Source organism: Mercenaria mercenaria, chromosome 15 (genome assembly GCF_021730395.1).
Source record: "Mercenaria mercenaria strain notata chromosome 15, MADL_Memer_1, whole genome shotgun sequence".
Taxonomy (NCBI): Eukaryota; Metazoa; Mollusca; class Bivalvia; order Venerida; family Veneridae; genus Mercenaria; species Mercenaria mercenaria.
The window spans coordinates 47,431,324-47,452,025 of NC_069375.1; the positions used below are offsets into that span (position 1 = coordinate 47,431,324).

At 35.9% G+C, this 20,702-nt stretch overlaps 1 protein-coding gene across 2 annotated transcripts; it reads right to left on the minus strand.

The window, feature by feature from the left end:
• Positions 1–1,243: 1,243 nt before the first annotated feature.
• Positions 1,244–9,428, minus strand: LOC123552437 (uncharacterized). 2 transcript variants are annotated; one of them, XM_053525195.1, is made up of 3 exons: positions 9,406–9,428; positions 8,575–9,220; positions 1,244–1,406 (listed from the first exon to the last, which is right to left on the minus strand). In XM_053525195.1, exons 1-3 carry the CDS (start codon positions 9,421–9,423, stop codon positions 1,363–1,365), a joined length of 708 nt encoding a protein of 235 aa, XP_053381170.1. In that variant the 5' UTR covers positions 9,424–9,428; the 3' UTR covers positions 1,244–1,362. The 2 variants fall into 2 exon arrangements, 1 of the variants encoding a protein (XP_053381170.1); XR_008367456.1 differs by lacking the exons at positions 8,575–9,220; positions 9,406–9,428 and adding an exon at positions 3,549–4,052.
• Positions 9,429–20,702: the final 11,274 nt, after the last annotated feature.

Genomic DNA, 20,702 nt, shown 5'->3' on the forward strand with positions numbered 1-20,702 from the left:
ATCCGGTGATTTTAAAGTGAAAAATACCAGATGTCCCTTTCATTGTTAGAACGAAATTATGAAATTAGTAAACTCTCTCATTTTTTCTCGTGCCTACCTCATTCGTGAATGCTTTGTTTCGATTTTACACTAAAACAAATAATTAAACCCTTGGTGTAAGGAACGTTTGTTCTGGCTAAGCAAACAGCTATATATTGTTTTGGGTCCATATACTTTCACTGAAAGACTTATCAATCATGTTTTGGGTGATATTACTGGATAAATTCAGATAAACCTTTGACGTTCTTATTTTTTTTATATACAATGTTGTAAAAATTGACAATGATCAGTAATTTTCATGGACGCAGGTCACTGGCAGACTGAACACCAAAGATGTGTTGCAGTATAATTTAAAGTCATCGTCTCCTTTTACGTTACATTAGTACCAACAATAACTAAGGATCTGACTTAAAAATCAATTTAAGAACAAAAGTTTGTTAAGTTGAAATTTTCTTAATTTAGCGTACAAAATAAACTTGATTAAATTCAATAAGAAAATTTAAATTAACAAATCTATGTTGCAACAATACGTCAATCTATCAATATTTACTTATACAAGTCTTACTTTCACTGTTTTTGCTATTCCAAATGAAACGAACTTTCATAACACCCCTCATATGGTAAAGCGACACATATGTATATACATTTGTTTAACAAAATAAAGATTATACTCGTTAAGTTTTTATGCAGAATAAGTAAATCATCGTCGAAACTATTTTAAACATTTTCCATATACTTTCACCGACTTATGCTCCCCCGTGTTATCAAAAACAACTTTTCCATCAACTTTGTAATCTTCAAATGGGAACTCTGCTAGCATGTCAAAACCGCATTTTTCAAATATCTTCTTAGAATAGTTAGACGAGGCTGATCCTTTAATATAGCATGGCTTTTGTAGGTTGCACAGAAATTTCACACCCGTTTCCACCAGAAGTGTTCCAAGACCATGTCTCCTATATTTTGGCATCACACCAAGGCCAAAAAATTCAAACATTTCCGAAATGCTATATTTCGCAAAGAAATTAAAGTTTTCTGACGAATATTCAAAGAAGTCTACGATTTTTCTAACTTTTTCATCTTTGATTTCGTCAATGTTGAAGTGATCCGACTTGCTTTTTTGACAGTATCACGCGCATACCCCTTATGTTTTCCATATTCTCATTAAGACATAAGCGACTTCTATATCTTAATGCAGATCCAGAGGTCTTCCACATCCGAACTCCATGACATTTCTAATGACTTTCTAGTGGTTCGTCGGTCAAGAAACATTCTTTGAGTGCCTTAAACATATCTGGGAAACATTCCTCCGAAATCAGTTCGAGTTTAGCGTCTGGAAAACGAAATTCTTCCTGAGTTTTCTTTAATGCCTGAAGATATAGACGTAATTACGTGACTGTAAGACGTTATAAGATATATTGTTTATCAACAAATACAGAACAGAACAGAACATATCTTATTACACATAAATTATACAGTTTTTAGTGTTTTCCAATATAAAGTTTAAACACAATATAAACAAGACATATGGGAACAAAACGTGTATAAATAGTAAATAATACTTGCCTTAACAAAGTTATGTGGAAAAACTTACGAATCTATTATGAATATGAATTTCAATAATCTAAATAATTTCACAACCACAACTTATTAATGATAGTTATTTATTCAGCGATATTGAGCATTCTATCTAGAGCTTCGTGTATAAATTTGCTTAACAAATATAATTCGGATTTGTTTTGGCTACTTATTAAATTTACGAATTTAAACATACTTGGTCTCTGTCAATAATAGCGCTTGATATATTTCTGTCGTAACTCATTGTATGGTACACATATAAATACAAAATGATATTCATCTTCTATTTCATTCATATCACATATTTGACAATAACAAAGATTTCTTTCGATTCTGTTCTGGGAGTATCTCCCAGTTTGTATTCGAAGACTATGAGCAGATATACGCAATTTTGTTAAAGCTATCCTAAGTTTTCTTGTAACAATTTTGTCTAAGTAAGATTCAAAAGCAAAAGATGCTTTTACAGATTTATACAATAACAATACAGCACTTCGATCTACACTGCCTCGCCAATCTTGCATAAATTCATCAACCATTGCTTTGCTTGAACATTGTCAGAAAGTTTGTAATATCTATTTGGTATATATTATGCATACGTCTAGAAACCCATATCTGGCTAGCATATCTTTTACATTACTAAACCAATTAACTTTGTTCATCTCAACATCTGACATAGAAGAATCTATAATAGTTCTTATAATTATACTTTCACTACTACATAATTTAAACCAGTATTTTATTATGCGTACGTATCTATTTATGTAAAGAGGGTATCGACCTAACTCTCCATATACAGCTACATTTGAGGTAGATTGTCTTACACCAAGAATAGTTTTACAAAACTTGAGATGTAAATTTTCAAGCTGTTTCGATTTTATAAAACCCCTCACAACCATATGTTATGATAGATGATGCATCAAATAATTGTAAAGCTATCTTTGGTTTTGTATCATATCTTTTTTTGAATTTGAAACAAGTATATTCATTGCCTTTAGGCCTTTTCCGTATAAAGTTTGTGTATTTAGGTTGAAATTTCCTGTGCAATTTAATGTTACGCCCGATAAGTTAAAATCATTAACAACTTCTATATCCTCATTAGCATATGACCAATGTTCATTATTTCTTATACCAGCTCTTTTTCGAAAAACAACAATTTTAGTCTTAACTACATTGACTTCTAGACCCCACTTGTTACAATAGTCATATAATCTGTCTAAAGACAACTGTAAATCTTCTGGTGTCAAGCCACCATAACTTTGCCTTTACACTCAAAATATCTTATATCAGTTTGCAGACAATCAAATAAGTCTATATCTACCAAATTTGCGATTGGGGGACTATCACTCCATTAATATACTGCGGTCAAATAAATGTTCGAACTGCTCTTGAAAAAGGTTTTATCTAGCTTCAGCCAAATAATAGTGTCATGCATGTATGTTTTTGATAAACGAGATCCCATCCTTAATACTGTTTCTAACATATATAACTATACCCCAGCTGTTACGTTTCGCATTTCGGTGTCTAAGGTTTCTATAAAAAATGCAACAGTTATACCCGTCTAGGTCTATTTTACTAGATTAACTTGTCCACGCTTCAGTAAGAATGATGATGTCATTTTCAATTAACAAAGATATAAAGTTTAAGTCCTCCCTTTTACTATCATTTAGCTCATTACAGTTCCAGACTAAACACAAATACAATCATGGAAAATCATATGTCTCTCTTCCAAACAAAAGATCAATTCACGGATTTACCGACTTCGTGTGCGCATGTTTTATACAGGAAAACTTAAATTTTAAATTTGATCTTTCAAATTTACAGAATTGTTATATTTATTAGGTTATACTAAATTCGTATAAACATCATACAGGTAACAGTTATATGTCAATAAAGAATATCAAAGAAATTAAACAAATAACTTTTTCGTAGCCTACCTGTAGAATTTGCTGATCCGAAATATTTTCCATGCTGCCCTAGTTGTATTTTAAGAAATTTTCACTACAGACAACTAGGCAGTTTATCCAACTCGTTTGACACTTGTTATCTTGTTGCAAATCTGATATTTACATAAGCATGCATTATTTGTCCTACTTAACATACAATTTTGTAATCTTGCAACGCTCGCTTTACATATACAAGGCCAAGCATAGTGTGTGTTATCTCGTCGCTTTTTATCTCTTGATATTATTGCTGCAGCTTCTTTTTCGTCCGATATATGAACGTGTCGCCGTTTAAATATTCAATATTTGATCGTGTCGCCGCTTTGATGTTCGGTATTTGACCGTGTCGCAGTTTTGATGTTTGATATATGATCGTGTTGGCATTTTGATGTTCGATACATGATTGTGTCAATGTTTTGATGTTTGATATATGATCGTGTCGACGTTTTGATGTTCGATATATGATCGTTTCGACGTTTTGATGTTTGATATATGATCGTGTCGACGTTTTGATGTTCGGTATTTGATCGTGTCGTAGTTTTGATGTTCGATATATGATCGTTTTGACGTTTTGATGTTCGATATATGATCGTTTCAACGTTTTGATGTTTGATATATGATTGTGTCGACGTTTTGATGTTCGTATATGATTGTGTCAAGATTGATTTCTAGCATCATTATTGCTACGTTTCATACAATTTTGATGATCTGCACGTCGTTTAATAAACGTGTCACGTTTTGATGTTCGTATATGTCGTGTCGCGTTTTATTTTGATATATTCGTGACGTTTTTTGTTCGATATATGATCGTGTCGCCGTTTTGATGTTTGGTATTTGATCGTGTCGCAGTTTTGATGTTTGATATATGACTTTGTCAACGTTTTGATGTTCGATATATGATCGTGTCAACGTTTTGATGTTCGATATATGATTGTGTCAACGTTTTGATGTTTGATATATGATCGTGTCGACGTTTTGATGTTCGATATATGATCGTGTCGACGTTTTGATGTTCGATATATGATCGTGTCGACGTTTTGATGTTCGATATATGATCGTGTCGCTGTTTTGATGTTCGATATATGATCGTGTCGACGTTTTGATGTTCGATATATGATCGTGTCGACGTTTTGATGTTCGATATATGATTGTGTCGACGTTTTGATGTTCGATATATGATTGTGTCAACGTTTTGATGTTCGATATATGATCGTGTCAACGTTTTGATGTTCGGTATATGATCGTGTCGACGTTTTGATGTTCGGTATATGGTCGTGTCGCAGTTTTGATGTTTGATATATGGTCGTGTCGACGTTTTGATGTTCGATATATGATCGTGTCGACAATTTTAATGTTCGGTATCGGATCGTGTCGCAGTTTTGATGTTCGATATATGATTGTGTCAACGTTTTGATGTTTGATATATGATTGTGTCAACGTTTTGATGTTCGGTATATGATCGTGTCGACGTTTTGATGTTCGGTATATGGTCGTGTCGCAGTTTTGATGTTTGATATATGGTCGTGTCGACGTTGATCGTGTCGCCAATTTTATGTTTGGTATCTGATTGTGTCGACGTTTTGATGTTCAATATATGATCGTGTCAAAGTTTTGATGTTCAGTATATGATTGTGTCGACGTTTTGATGTTCGATATATGATTGTGTCGACGTTTTGATGTTCGATATATGATCGTGTCAACGTTTGGATGTTCAGTATATGATTGTGTCGACGTTTTGATGTTCGATATATGGTCGTGTCAATGTTTTGATGTTCGATAAATGATTGTGTCGACGTTTTGATGTTCGATATATGATCGTGTCAACGTTTTGATGTTCGATATATGATTGTGTCGACGTTTTCGATGTTTTGATGTTCGATATATGATTTTGTCAACGTTTTGATGTTCGATATATGATCGTGTCGACGTTTTGATTTTCGATATATGATCGTGTCGACGTTTTGATGTTCGATATATGATCATGTCAACGTTTTGATGTTCGATATATGATTGTGTCGACGTTTTGATGTTCGATGTATGATCGTGTCAACGTTTTGATGTTCGATATATGATCGTGTCAACGTTTTGATGTTCGATATTTGATCGTGTCGCACTCGTGATCGTTCGATATTATTTTTCTGACTAGCCACGATATCCGTATATTGTCGGTGTGGTAAAGTCAATGATGTATCGATATGGAGTTTCAGGATATCGATTCAGTTAAAAATAAATGCATACGATTAAAAAAAAACAAATAATCACAGCAGTGCCAAAAAGTGAGATGATGGCTAACTATGTTTCTAATAGTATCTATGTCATATTCGATATAAGAAAGGTCAATGTTTACAAGTATTGAGTGCATGTTTGTTATTTAATTTGACTGAGAAAGATGCTACATTGTACTTCAGCATCTAGAAATAGCCAACTTAAATAGTTTTAAGGCTATAAGCAATACATGTGTTACAATTCGATGCAGGCTATTACACACTTTTATCTTTATACTGTCTGCAGCCATTTATGAAAACGAGGGAAGATTTTTGCTTTCCAGAAAGTAAACTCGAACTAGTTTCGGAAGAACGTTTCCTATATTTGATTCAAGCACTTAAAGAATGTACCTTAACTGACAAACATCTAGAAAAGTCCTTATATATATAATTGTATCGATATTCTGAGTCTCTGTATCGATACATCATTGACTTGACCATACCGTCGTGACTATCGAACGATCACGAGTGCAACACGATCAACATCATAAGCATAACTTGGAGTTTAGATGTCTTAACTCTTTGGATAGCAGCAATAAGGAACAGAATGTTATTAATAATGGTTAAGGAGGCAATTAGAGATATTAAGAGATACCATGCGTTATTGCGTGATCCGTGCAACAACAAAAAATCTACCGACATACTCACCTATGATTAATTAATATAAAGTAAATGCGTGCTGGATTTCTTTTTGGGTCTTAGATTGTCTAGTGATGTTTTTGTTATCATATGTAGCATCATTATTGACCAACCTAATGTGCCGAATGCCTAAGGTTAGACAGCTTACTTTAAATCATTTGACCATACCTTGTTCAAAAAACCGCCTCGGTAGCCTAGTGGTAGAGCATCCGCTTCGAGTGCGGGAGGTCGTGGGTTCGATCCCCGGCGCGTCATACCAAAGACGTTAAAAAATGGTACTAGCAGCTTCCTCGCTTGGTGCTCAGCATTAAGGGGATAGTGCTAGGACTGGTCAGCCCGGTGTTAGTATAATGTGACTGGGTGGGGTATCATGCCACGTGTCTACGGCGTGATATTCCAGTGAGGCAGTACTATAAAGTTAGGCATTGTGCTCACTGCTACAAGTAGAAACCGTCGTTTATATGACTGAAAAATTGTTGAAAAAGACGTTAAACCCGAACACACACACACACACACACACCTTGTCCAGTCACAACAATATGAATTCATTAATAAACATGTTTGTTAGGGAAGATAAGTGCACATAAATATTAAACCTAAGATTCCGTTAGTAAGTGCAAAGTTATAGGCATCGATTTGATTGAAATGCGCTGATGAAACACATTCTAAAGACAAAAAGCTTTACAGGATTGAAGCTGTTCAGACTTCGAGTTTAAGAACACTTGTTGTTCTTGTATGTGTCAAAATGGAATGTTTATTTATAAGATATTTACAGTACTACAATAGTCTCCGTTTTTTAACAACTCAATGGTGTTTATTGTTACAATGGTATTATTCTGAAACGTACGTTTACGGACAGCGTGATAACTTGTGACCATTGATGTCCCTTCACGTCCAAATTTAGTCAGTATAATTCTGTTAGGAAATCCGCTAATAAATTTCGATTGGGAAAATTTTCTTGTACATGTACATTTGTACGATGTGTTTGTAATGATAACACGTTAATGATAACAAATTGATAAAGACATTTAAGCATTAAATCTCCCCGCTGACCTTTTTTGGAAAGTATAGTGTGTTTTGTCTCTGCAATATAATGTCATCGGCACTGCGCTGTCTAATCACTACCAAATCAAATGTAAGACTACGCTGATCATGCGAGGTGGGCACTTTAACACATTTTAATTTTTTTAAGAGCAATGATGGCTAAAACGTGTATTTTTAAAACATGCTGAAATTGTAACAAAACCCGTTTTATGATCGAAACCTACGCTCAGTACGTGTTATAATGCCAAAACATACTGACTATCAGTTGGAAGGGGTTGAGTATAGAGGGAAGTGGTGTCCTGACCCCAAGTGTGTGTGGAATTAAGTGGCGCCCAGCCTTACTTGATACCGGTGACGAGGTAGATGTTGCTATTTCAATTTATCCCCGCGCACACGTTCAACAGCGTAGAACTGTTTGAAGCCGACGTCATAGCCGTAATACATATGATGCACAATTACGACGTGTTTAATGACGATTAATATTTAAACTGTGTCTGCAAATAGTGTTTGTATATCGTAAACTATAAGTTTAATGCAGTTATTCAGATACATGTATATACTAGCAGCTGGTAAGGAAGATGTTTTGGATTGGAAAGAAGCATAGGTTACAATATCATACGAGAATTGATCCAAGACGTCACTTCGTAAACGTACTTGTTTACTCCAGGAATAATACGTTATGTACAACACTTGTTAGTTCAACCTTTTAAAATATGTTAAACTGTCAGTCTCCGACCTAGATTCAAACGCTTCTCTCGAAAAATGGTCAACTGCGGATGCGACAAGAGTTTCATTTCAGCAGGCACAAAAGCACGTGCGTTCTATATCATAACTTGTAAGTTTCGTTAATGTTAAAATGCAATGAGATGTTCACATAGTTTTGCCACATTAACAAAAGATTCAAAAATATACTGATCGACGGAAGTAACGATGTTTCTTATGTTCCTTTGTTTTGTTGGTTACTGAAATGGCGGTAGTCGGTCGGATGCAAAGAACTAATTTACAAAATAATTCACAAAGCATGATTTACCAAGTCCGGATTCATTATCACGACTCGGCTGTTAGTTTCTTACCATATGCCTTCACTGTTTTGTGTATACCTGTGTTCTGAATTGGAAATTGTCCATCTACTTCCCACGTTGCGAATGGCAGCTCAAATAAAATTTCAAAGTTTGACTTTTCAAAAATTTTCTGAGAAAAAATGGATGAACCCTCTACTTTCACGCACACCGGACCACTTCTAAAATTTCGTATCATTTCAATAGCTGCGTTGACCATCTGTGTTGCAATGCCACGCCTTTTGTATTTGTCCGCCACTGCGAGTCCGAGAAGGTGAAATGTTTCCGTTATACCAAAATGTTCGAAGAAATCCGACTGTTCGTCACAGTAAACACAATAACGAATCAGTTCCTTATATGCCGGTGTTTGAATTGCACCTAACTCTATCTTATCGTCAAGCTGTGCGATATCAATTATTTGGAAGGCCATTGGTTCGCCGGTTTCGTCATTTAAGAACATCAAAGACAGATTGAGTTGTAATGTCTTTAACCAGAACTTCTCTACCTCTTGGTTCCAAGGCACACCTAAGGCTACATGCGAAGGTTCATGAGTAATGAAATGTTCTAGAGCAAACTTCAAGGCGGCATCGTAGTATTCCTCCGTGATAAGTACAAGTTTGACACCTGGAACACTGATCTTTGAACATGCTTTTTCGAAAGCCTAAAGATAAAAACAGCACGGGGTTAATAAATAGATCTTAAGGTATTCCACATCTTTGCTAACTTTAATCTTAAATACACTCGCATATGTTTTGCTAAAAATAACTTACGAACATTTTTTATAATATTGCGCTAGTCTTTTTGTATGTAATTATATCATCTACTAAAGCAATAAAATAAAATAACCTCTCGCTTTTTATCCATTGTCAAGCTTTAATCACTACCAATCGATATTTCTGCATATTAAACCAGTTTAAATAGAGACAATGATTAAAAGTATTTAAAACAGTAAAGTGACATACTATTAAGATATATCATAGTGTGATACATAGCCAAAACACTGATTTACATTGGACGGGTCTAGTATAGTATGGTGGCTGATTCTGCCATTGCGTTTATCGCACCGCTTCGACTACCCGCCGAGCAAAATACGAGAATTTAACAATTAAAATGGCGGGACGCGGACAACACTGCTTTTAGAGGGGCGCGTAGCAAAAACAAGATAATAGCGGTGTTTTGGCGAAAAATGACATTTAGTAACTTGTCTGACGAAGGCGTGGTGCGAAAATCAATTTGAAGAGCGCTTATTATCGTGTTTTGCAGCGCCGTTGCCATTTTTTATAAACTCGACTTTTGCCCTGTGACCCCGAATCAATTAGCGAGATTGGTCCCGCGCCCTTGAACCTTGTTAAATATAGGTTGAAATTTTGCACTTTAACAAGTACCCTCGACCCTAATTAACGTGTCGTCCCGAAACCCGCGCGAGATTTCTATTTCGAACGATAAAGACTGGTCTAATAGATAATGAAATCTTGAAGTTTGCAATATTGTTATAGTTTTAATAAAATAAATCAAAAATTACTGCATGCATCTTTAAAGTAACAATGTACCCCTCTATCCATTACTTTTGTTGTAATGATGCGTACGTCGACAAGATGTTAAAAATAACGCTGGCGAAAAGGGAGATTTAGCCTAAGACATTCATTGTAACTGGCGTCTTTCTACCAATCTCCAATCGACTTGTATCGCAACGTTATACTGGTCTGCCAACATTAATCTGCCACTACTCACTTCAATGCAGCTCAAAACCCACCATCACAGAGTTTCTTTTCAATTTCCTAAATGAATCCCTTTCTCGTTCGTGTAAGGCCACCAATGTTGTAACATTCATGGGTTGAGAGCCAATACTTTGACAGATCAACTTATTGTATTGTCGCCTATCTAGTCCGGAGGTTGTTTTCGTTTACTCCAAACCTCAGCTAATACCTTTCGAGACGAACAATGTTCCTTATACTCGAGTGATTACAACTCTTTTAGAAATAAAATCAGTGGAACACCAACTGGGATCTTCTAAAGGATGATTAACACAGTCGTCATTAACAACTCAGATAAAGATTGACTTAAATATAACCAGAACCTTCACAAGCTCTATCCTTCCATTACACCCAAGTACGATGACAACACTCTCAAATTTTCAAAATAATTCAAGCCTAGGGATCTGATGTAATAAGTACCATTTAACCTGTGGAAACACTATCTGAAAAAATTTCTCTTGTCCTGTTCAAGACCCTAGCAATATGCAAAGGTTAAACTAGATGTGGAAGATGCCATGTCTTTGCCAATCTTCAAAAAGCGACCATATTTTTGCTAATAACTACAGACTGATTTTCTTATTTGCCTAGTTTTTTGAAAAGGTTTTTGAGTATCACTATTCAAATAACTCTTTTTAACTTTCATTCTTAAATCTCTTCTGCCAGTCTTAAAACCATTTGAAAAGACATTCAGTTTGTCTACCAGGTATAATATATGATTGATCTAATATCTGTGAAACCCGGAACAAACCATAAACATACTTCTGTTACAAGTGAAATGCCTTTTTTTCCCGCGCCCGCCACCATCAGATCAGTTAATGCCCCGATAACTTGTTTTAGGTGAAGCGCACTAAGAAAATGATAATAGCGTTCGCAGGGCAGAAAAATGGAATTCGTACTCAACCAAGCTTCCTTTAAATCACATCTAAAGCGAACCCTTTACTGTCCCAAACCTTCCACATTGTCACGAAATGCTGATTTATCTCGCCTGTGCTGCGTACTGAGTTGCCCCGAACCACATCTTTACAAGAAAAATCATTTATCCTATCACCTATCTTGTGTCAGTGACCGGAAGCACTGAGAGCAATCACATATATCTTTTTAAATGTCCATTTACAAAATAATAATTCGTAGAAGACTCTCCAAACAACCATCACTTCTCACTGTACTCGCACATTTCTGTATGGTGACCAAATCTTAGCACGACATCAACAACAGAGATTCTAGCATTAAAACTACATCATGGGAAATTACAACGTTTCCATGATCGCTAAAACTATATTTACCTGAACATTCAGTTTGACTCAAACACTTCATCAACCCAAATCTAACCTTATACATTTTTCTCTATCTTTCTCTGTTTGTTAATTGACGAAAAGTCATCTATTCTGGTCTAGGAGAGCAATACTTGACCATACAACATTAATTTCCTATCTATTCTGTTATTTTCTATCCATAAATAAAATTTGTTTTAATCTGTGATTACCTTTTCAAGAATAAAATAGAAACAATGGATTCTAAGGATGATACTACATTTTGTTTCATTAGCCACTTTAGTTCAATTCAGGAACCCTTACAACTAGCTTTGTCATTGTCGATAACACCATCTTGACAACACATCAATTTCAAATGTAATACAGCCAATGTTACTGATAAATTATACCATATACGTGAGAAACACTTCAGTAAATTCCTCTCTGTCCTGTTCAAGTATCCTTGAATATCAAATCTGAGATAGTGGAAATGCTCAACTGTGCCATCTTGATTAAACGCCAATTCTGCTATAATACAACTGATTATTCAATGTGCTTTGTACCATTGAAAAAGTTATAGTTAATCATATTCATAATTCTTAATTTATGAAAACAGTCTAACTTTCGCCCTGTCTGACACTTCGGGTCCGGGAAATTAGCTTCAGTGCTCGTTGTTCTACCAGGTCAATGGCGGCCATTCTTTGAATCCGGCGAATCCAAACATGATCTGTTACAAAGCCTTTACTCGTATACTTTGTCTAGTTCCTCAATCTGTTGGTGTAAGACACCGATAATAGAATGTAGAAAACGATACGACTGAACTCATCTTTATTAAATTTTCACACAAAAATGGAAAGTTTAGTGAATACAAATTCACCACCCACCCAACACATCAAAGCAACACCTTAATAACCTTCCACATTTGACGGAAAGGAATTTACGTGGCTGCGTACTGAGACCATGCCATCAATAGACAAGACGAAAACATATCTTCACCTCTTATGAAGTGCATAGCCGAGAGCAATATCAAATACTTTGTTTCCATGTCCGAATTACAATATTCGAGACCCTCCAACCCTCCGCTTCTCACGTGCTCTGCCACTTTCTATGTGACCTCTTCACGACATGCAACAAGCATATTCGCAAAAGCTGACATCGGATCAGTCCGTTTTATGCTAAAAAATTAAACTAGACCAGTTTGCTCCAAACTATAAATTCTAATTATAATTTATTTTATTTTCGTTATAAATTACGAAATCCATTCAAAGCATTCTAACGATTAATTTTCTCTTGTTTTAATGTTTATGTTTTACTACCTAAATTAATTTAAGCTGATTTTTAAAACTTGTAACAGTCTAAGTTATAATTTTTTGTTCAGGCAATTGTTCTATTCAATGCTATAGCAGAGGTTGTGATAACACATTTTAAACAATATGTATCCGCGACAAATTTACTGTTGACCGAATAGGTGAATACCTTATAAGCCAGGTGGACTACCATTATAAATCTGAATTCGAAATCGAGCGATCGAGGTAGAACGTATATAGAATAAAAAGAATAATTCGAACCGGGCGAAGATTCGACGACCGGGTGATATGAATAGATCAGTTCACCATATAAGTTGCAATATAATAATAATAAAACAGCCTTATTGTAACAAACAGTCATGACCGCACCCCTCCCATTGAAGGTCATTTTAGCCCTATTGCGAATACCAGTGCTTAAAGCATCTGGTACGCCGAGACGAGCTGCATATAGAGGCACAACACCCCCCCCCCCCCCCCCCCCCCACGGTTAATAGTGCCCCCCCCCCCCCCCCGCGCGAAATCTCTGAAATACAGTGTCTTAAGATTTTGTTTTTGAATGTGTCAAGTGATTTACTTTTTCGTAGTTCATTCCAAAGTTTTGGACCAAAAGTACAGAAACTTCAATCATTGAATGTTTTTCACTTGTTGTATGGAACAACATAAGCACATTCAGAATTTTCAGACGATCTCAAAACTTGTCTACTAGAAATATACTGTGTAAGCATTCCTGTTAAATACACAGGTGCTCTGCCAGTGTGACAGCTATACATGAAAGAAAGTATCTTGAACTCAATTCTTGCTTTCACCGGCAACCAATGTAAGTGATACAATGCTTCTTTAGAACTGTCAAATTTCCTCCTGTTAAGGACAAGTTTTGCGCACATGATTTGAATACGTTGCATCTTACGCACCTCACAGTTAGCTACACCATACAGTATGACATTGCTATAATCCAGATGTGAAATAACTAGTGACAAAACTAAAATTTCAGTGGCTGCTTTTGTTAAGTATTTTCGGATGTTCTTAATTCGTACGTAATTCAACATGACTGTACGACATTTGCGAATTACATGATCTTTAAAGTTCAAGGTTTCATCAAAAAATGCACCGAGATATCTAATTGTGCTTTCACGTTTGACAAAACATTTGTTCAGTTGAGGTCTGCTACCAAACATAATAAATTCAGTTTTGGAAGTGTTCATTTTCAGTTTGTTTCTATTCATCCAGTCATTGATTATAACTGCGCACCTTTCAAGGTCTCCGATCGCTTGTGATTCTACGGAAACAGATGTAGGACGAAAGCTTTTATTTGCTATATGATCATCAGGAAAACCGTAGACTGATATGGACTTTGGAATGACATCAAAAAGAGTTCCAGCATAGGTGAGATACAGCCACGGACCAAGGCAACTGCCCTGGGGCACACTGCATTCAAGATGGCGGTCTGATGAAAATACATTGTTGATATTAATCTTACAAGTACGAGGCCTTAAATAGGAGTCTACCCATTTAAGAGCTGTATCGCAGACGCAATATTGTGCTTTTAGGACATCTAAAAGAATGTCGTGGTCGGCAGTGTCAAATGCCGCACTTAAGTCAATCGCAATCAGGGCCGTGACTTCCCTTTTTCTTCATACCACTTAGAAGATCATTGACCAACCGAAGTAGCGCAGATTGGTATGAATGAATGGTATCTCCTGTATACAGACTGGGTCTTAGCCAAAAGACTGTTTTTATTTACATGTTTGTTTAATCTGTAAAGAACATCTTTCTCAATAAGTTTTGATAGAAATGATAAATTACCCACAGGACGACAATTAGAAAGCTCTGGTTCAAGACCGGTTTTTTAGAAGAGGTCTAAAAACTGATTGTATGTATTTCACAGGGAAAACACATTATTGTAATGAGAGATTCACCAGTTTAGTGATACTAGAGAGAAGTTCATCTACATGTGATTTCAGAATACGTGTTAAATATCTAATTCTGAAGACGTAGAATTCAATTCATTGATGAGATTTTTCACTTCATCTTGAGTCAGTTCAGAAAATTTGTTTAAATTTTGTATATCCTTTACTTGAGGTTCAAAGTTTTGATATTCACTTACGGATTGACGTATTTTTGACATTTTTTGCCATGAAAAAGTCAGCAAATTTTTCGGCCAATGAATTATTAGACTCTCCTTGAGGCAGTGGGTTTTCAGATTTGGTACCAGTTAGCTCAGATACCAATCCATACAGAGTCTTGGAATCACCGTAAGCGTTCTCTGTCTTTTCACTGAGTGTGTTTCTCTTTTGACGTTTGATTTCAAAATTGTATTCATTTCTTACTTGTTTATACGACTCAAAGTGATCTGTTTTACCATAACCCCTCCATGTACGCTCGGACTTTCTAACTTGTTGCTTTAGATGTTGTATTTTTTATTGAACCACGGTTTGGGTGCTCTCTGAATTATAGTCTTTTTTCTTTAAGGGGAGCGTGCTTATTCAGGACATCCTCTATTTCCGATTCAAACGCTTTCACAAACTTCTATCTTTTGTGAATCAACGTTTATTGCACTTACGTCGCTGGAAAATTCTGATTTGTTCAAATTTTAAAAGTTTCTAAATGACACGCTCCTACTAGTAATAGTCTCTTTTTTAACATCTAAGAAAACCTTAACAGCACAGAGCCGGGGGTCTATACACACCCACCACGTGTATGATAAATTTTTTTATAACGAGTTTCCAAATACCATATTCAAAGCTTCGAACAGTGCCGTGAGTTACCCTTCGCATATTGATCGAGTTTCTACAAGTGATCGCAACACCACCGCCTCTTTGATTTTTTTCTATTAGTTACGCTTGATTTATATCCATTCTGGTTCAAGTCAGAAGTTTCAAACTGATGCTGTTTCTCGTCCGATTACCAAGTTTCAGTCAAAAGAGCGAAATCTATTCAATTTCAACATGTATAATATCGATATTGTAAATTGTAAAATGTAGTATGGACATAATGTTTGAAATGAAATAATTATGTTTAAACTAAACGGCCAATTTACGCATAGATGCATTGAGACGTAAAAATATATGCTGAAAAGATCGTATTCTTTTTACAGCTTACGCTGAGTACTGCAGCAGAACTTCGGACTGTACACTAGTGGACTGCAACCCAGGTTTTCACCTGTCTTGTTACAGATACAATGGAGACCATGTCTGCACGTGCATTGCAGATTGTGCGTATATCTACGATTCTTCTTTTATAAACTTTAGTGGTTCGCTAGTCTGCTGGTTGGTCTACTTTTTCCGTAAAAAATGTTTACATTAGTTTCCTTTCAAACGCGGTTGAATCTCGATATCTCGGACTCGCTTATCTTACAATACCGCTATCTCGAAGACATTTTCAAGTCCGTCCGGAAAACACGTGCACAAATTATCATTTTAAGTCGAATTTCAGAAACCTTGAAGAAAAACAGACGATAAGATTTTCATATTACACGTCATTCTTAAGAACCCCGAGGAGTGATAAAGGGACTTTTTAAAATTTGCCAAATATTCTGATTAGATTTAGCCATTTTTAGCAACCAATAGCTTGTAAATTTCAGTATTGACCGTATTTCTTGATGGTTTGTCATAGAACTTTCAGGATACCTGATCAGATAAGGCAACATTTTATGTAAACAGAGAAAAAATCTTTACAGTGGGAAAAGTGCATAAAACTGACATTATCAAAGATATCTTTTTAAAATCGAAGCGATCCTACTGTCAATACTGAAATGCATATGTTATAGCAAGATGTTGCTAAATAAATAAAATCTGTAAGAAGATCCTTTGGAAGCATAGAATGCAACCAAGCAGAATACATGTAATAGCAGACTCGTTTTGTTCATGAGAGGTAATGAAATGTGCAGCACCTCTCACGCCCCTAGCACCGGCTTAAGCGGAACTCTATTACTATTATTACACATGTATTGAATGGACTCCCACGGTCCAAAAGAACCAGAAATTTTACAACATTGAATCCAAGTATGGAGAGTTTTGCTTTTTTGCTGCCGTCACACAACACTTACAAGAATCATCTTGTGATAGTTAATAAAATCTGTAAAAGATCGTTTGGAAGCATAATGTGCAACCAAGCAGAATAATAACAGACTCAGTTTGATTGAGTCAATGAAATGTGCCGCCGCTTTTAAAGCCGCAATTCTCGGATAATTCTGGTTCGGATTTGGTGAACAATGTGTATCATATGTTAAGTTTGTTTGACCGGTTCTATAATTATTTTTTATGTGTTATAGTATTGACATTTAGTTGAATACTTGTAATAAAACCACTTCCAATGCATGCCATGAATATACTACCACTTTAGATTCCCTAGTTAACTCAGCGCCGGGTTATAGTGATGAGTACAGCCAGTCTACCTACCCCTCTGACCCGTGACATTTCGTGCAAAGCATAGTTGTAAATACATGTACACTACTGACTAGTGTACAAATTAAACCAACTAGAGCTAATGCAGCTTAATATATTATGTTATTATTAAGTTATTAGGCATATATCTATTTCGTGAATTTTAACAAAAACATTTGTTAATTTTAGGTTTTTATTTATTTATTAATAACTCCCATAACGAGAAAACGTGTCATGCACAAAAACCAGACACCTAACTCTAAGGTCAAGGTCACATTTAGAGGTTAAAGGTTAACATGGTCTGTTTCTTGTCCGTTCCATAACTCTTCCATCGATAAAGAGATTTTAAAATTACTTGGCATAAACGTTCTCTATATTGGGGTGACCTGTCAGACGCAAGACCAAGACCCCTAGCTTCAAGGCCAAGGTCACACTTAGAAGTCAAAGGTTAACATTATATGTTTATTGTCCGGTCAATAACTCTGCCATTCATCAAAGGATGTTAAAGTTACTTGTCACAATTCTTCCCTATAATGAGTTGGTGTGTCATGCTCAAGACCCAGACCCCCAGCTCCAAGGTCAAGGTTACCTTCGGAGAATTTTTTTTATATGGTCACAAAATGATTCATACCTAAACTATCCTGGATATTTTGCACAGACAACTGTAGCATTCTTGGGCACACATCGGGGGCGTTTGTCACTAATAGTGACAGCTCTTGTTTGAGGTTCCATTTTAAATACTTAGTATATTTTGAGAGTTATATAATTATACTTGTATTTTCCCTATAAAATGTCGAGGTCAGTAGTGGCTGTTTGTCAAGTTACCTTAAAGACGCACAACAAAATAACTGTAATCTTTTGTATTTCCATGATGGTAATTATACATTTTTTGCATGGAGAAAATGAGAAATAACAAGTGTCTGGTTACAATTTGACAGTGACATATATAAGGCTAAGACAATGTATTTAATGTCTAAATATATTATTAAATTAATGTAGTAGTATGCACGGTACTTCATGTATTAAGGTGTGTTTAGACCACATTTTGTGTAAGATAGTTCTTATTCTATGTTTATAAACTATACTGAGTAGAGAATGACTGAATATGTTTGCAGATGAAGTTGTGAAAACAGGGCCTTAATTGTCCACCTTCATCTTGTAGACTAGCTGTATTATACCAGTATTACCAGAATTATTTGCACCAAGTTCATGTGGGAGGAAAAAGTAGGTCACTAGGTCGTGATGGGTCTTTAACACTTGTAGTAATTTCTTGAATACCGATGGTTAAAAATAATTACCGCATGACTCCTTTGTTTTGACTGGATTAGTATTGAGCGTATCAACCTGAAAAGCGCACGAGCGCAGGTTGGTAACCAAATACTAACCTGACAACTAGGTTAGTATTATGAATACAAACCTGCACTCGTGCGTGTAAGCGACGTACACATAACACGCATATACAAAATCAACACAGACAATTATGTAGAAAACTACGCGGATGATTTCCCTGTTTAATATTACACTTCTGAAAAGGATATGAATACAAAGGCAGTCAGACAAGTAAATTTAGTGTTGGAACTTAAATTAAAAAAAAAATGTAGTTCCAGCATGGGCAACATGTGTTCGTTTTATCATGTAAACACACCTGCTTAGTTCAATAAAGTAAAACACAGTGTTTTGCATCCAGAGATTACAACTTCGATCCCAAGCTCGATTTGAAAGATGACAGTGTGTAATCGGTCTCCACATTCGAGTCATATGAATGTGTAAGGTACTTTATTTTACCCGCACATTAATAGGTCATATAACCTCCGGGCATAAGCTCATCTTGAGCGGGCTCCTGGGTAGAACCACTGATCTTCTATAAGCCGGCTGGACGTCTTCTGAGAAGAAACAATTATTAACTCTTTGCAAGGTTTCGAACCCACAGAGGTTATGAGCAAGAGATACAAAGCCAGCGACCTTATCTACTCGGCCGTTGTAAATTTGTGACTGGTGCGGAATCCATAGGAACTGTTTAGGTACTTTTTTGCAAATGATCAAACATTCACCATAAGTTTCAGCTTGTAAACAGTGAAATGTCAAAGCAAGCGCTTCCTAGACTAAAGATTATATGAAAATGCGTTAATCTTTACCACTTATCATTGTGTAAGTGGCCTAAATATCCGGTTTACAACAACAGAACATGTAAGCTGTAGAGTTATGACCCCCTCCCCACCTCTCCACCGCCCCTACCAACTGTTAATCAATATTTTTAGCACTATAAACGAATTGAACCTTAGTCTTATACCATCTTTTATTACAATTTCCTAAGTTTTGTTTAAAAATGCACTTTTTACTATCGGCTCTCTTTGTGTTACAAGGTGTGAAAATCTGACATTAATAAATGGAAAAATTCCTTACGTTGAAACCGCCTCGGTAGCCTAGTGGTAGAGCATCCGCTTCGAGAGCGGGAGGTCGTGGGTTCGATCCCCGGCCGCGTCATACCAAAGACGTAAAAAATGGTACTAGCAGCCTCCTCGCTTGGCGCTCAGCATTAAGGGGATAGTGCTAGGACTCGTCAGCCCGGTGTCAGTATAATGTGACTGGGTGGGGTATCATGCCACGTGTCTATGGCGAAATTATCGATTTCTCGTCAAAACCCGAATGTCAGTTGTCAGGACCATACATGCAGTGTCAATGATTTGACGGTATTGGTACAGACTTGTCCATTGTTAACGGGGAATGATAGGTAGATGCTTACAAGTTGAACCGACTATTGTTTCAAAGTGTCAATCATTCTTGTAATATATAGAGCATTGATGGTAACACATACTCAAATTCAACAAAACAATCGACTATGCTCTCCAGCTATATGCTCACTTCATTTTAAAATGCTGGCAGAAGCGAAGGAGAGAGTGTAGTGGAGGAGGTGGGAGAGGTCCTTAACCCGGCGTGTCTGTGCCACAGAGAATTTCAAAATATTTAACTCACTTTTCTGTACATATAAAAACCTGGTAAGTAAATTACAATTATAACTAATTCAAGGTTATAATTGTATGGCAATGACTTCAGATGCATTGAAGAAAGGTTTAATAATTTGTACAGAATAAATTTTAACAATAATGCCCTTCAATAGAAGAAACTCATGGATCTAGAAGCAGTGCTAATAATATTCATATACGCTGTTCTTCAACAACCTGTTTTTAAGATCAAGAATAATATAAAAATATAAGTATCTTTTTTTTAAAAAGGGAGATGGAATCTTAGCATTCTTTGAAACAGAAAGAAAGTCAGATTTTATAAAAATGTACTAGCATGGATAATTTGAGTACAAGTTCAAGGACCCCCACGAGTACTTTGAAAATCATTAAGATAAAAGTGTGCACTTTCATTCATTTCAGAAAAAAAAACCACTCTAACATAATCATGCAGTACAGATAGGGATAGGGTATTTGAGTCCATACTCGT

Bases quoted from the DNA above. Each gene is read 5' to 3' on its own strand.
- LOC123552437 (XM_053525195.1), bottom strand. The intron at 1,407-8,574 runs GTAAGAAACTAA...CTATATCTTCAG, and splicing joins CAAAACAGTGAAGGCATATG to GCATTAAAGAAAACTCAGGA.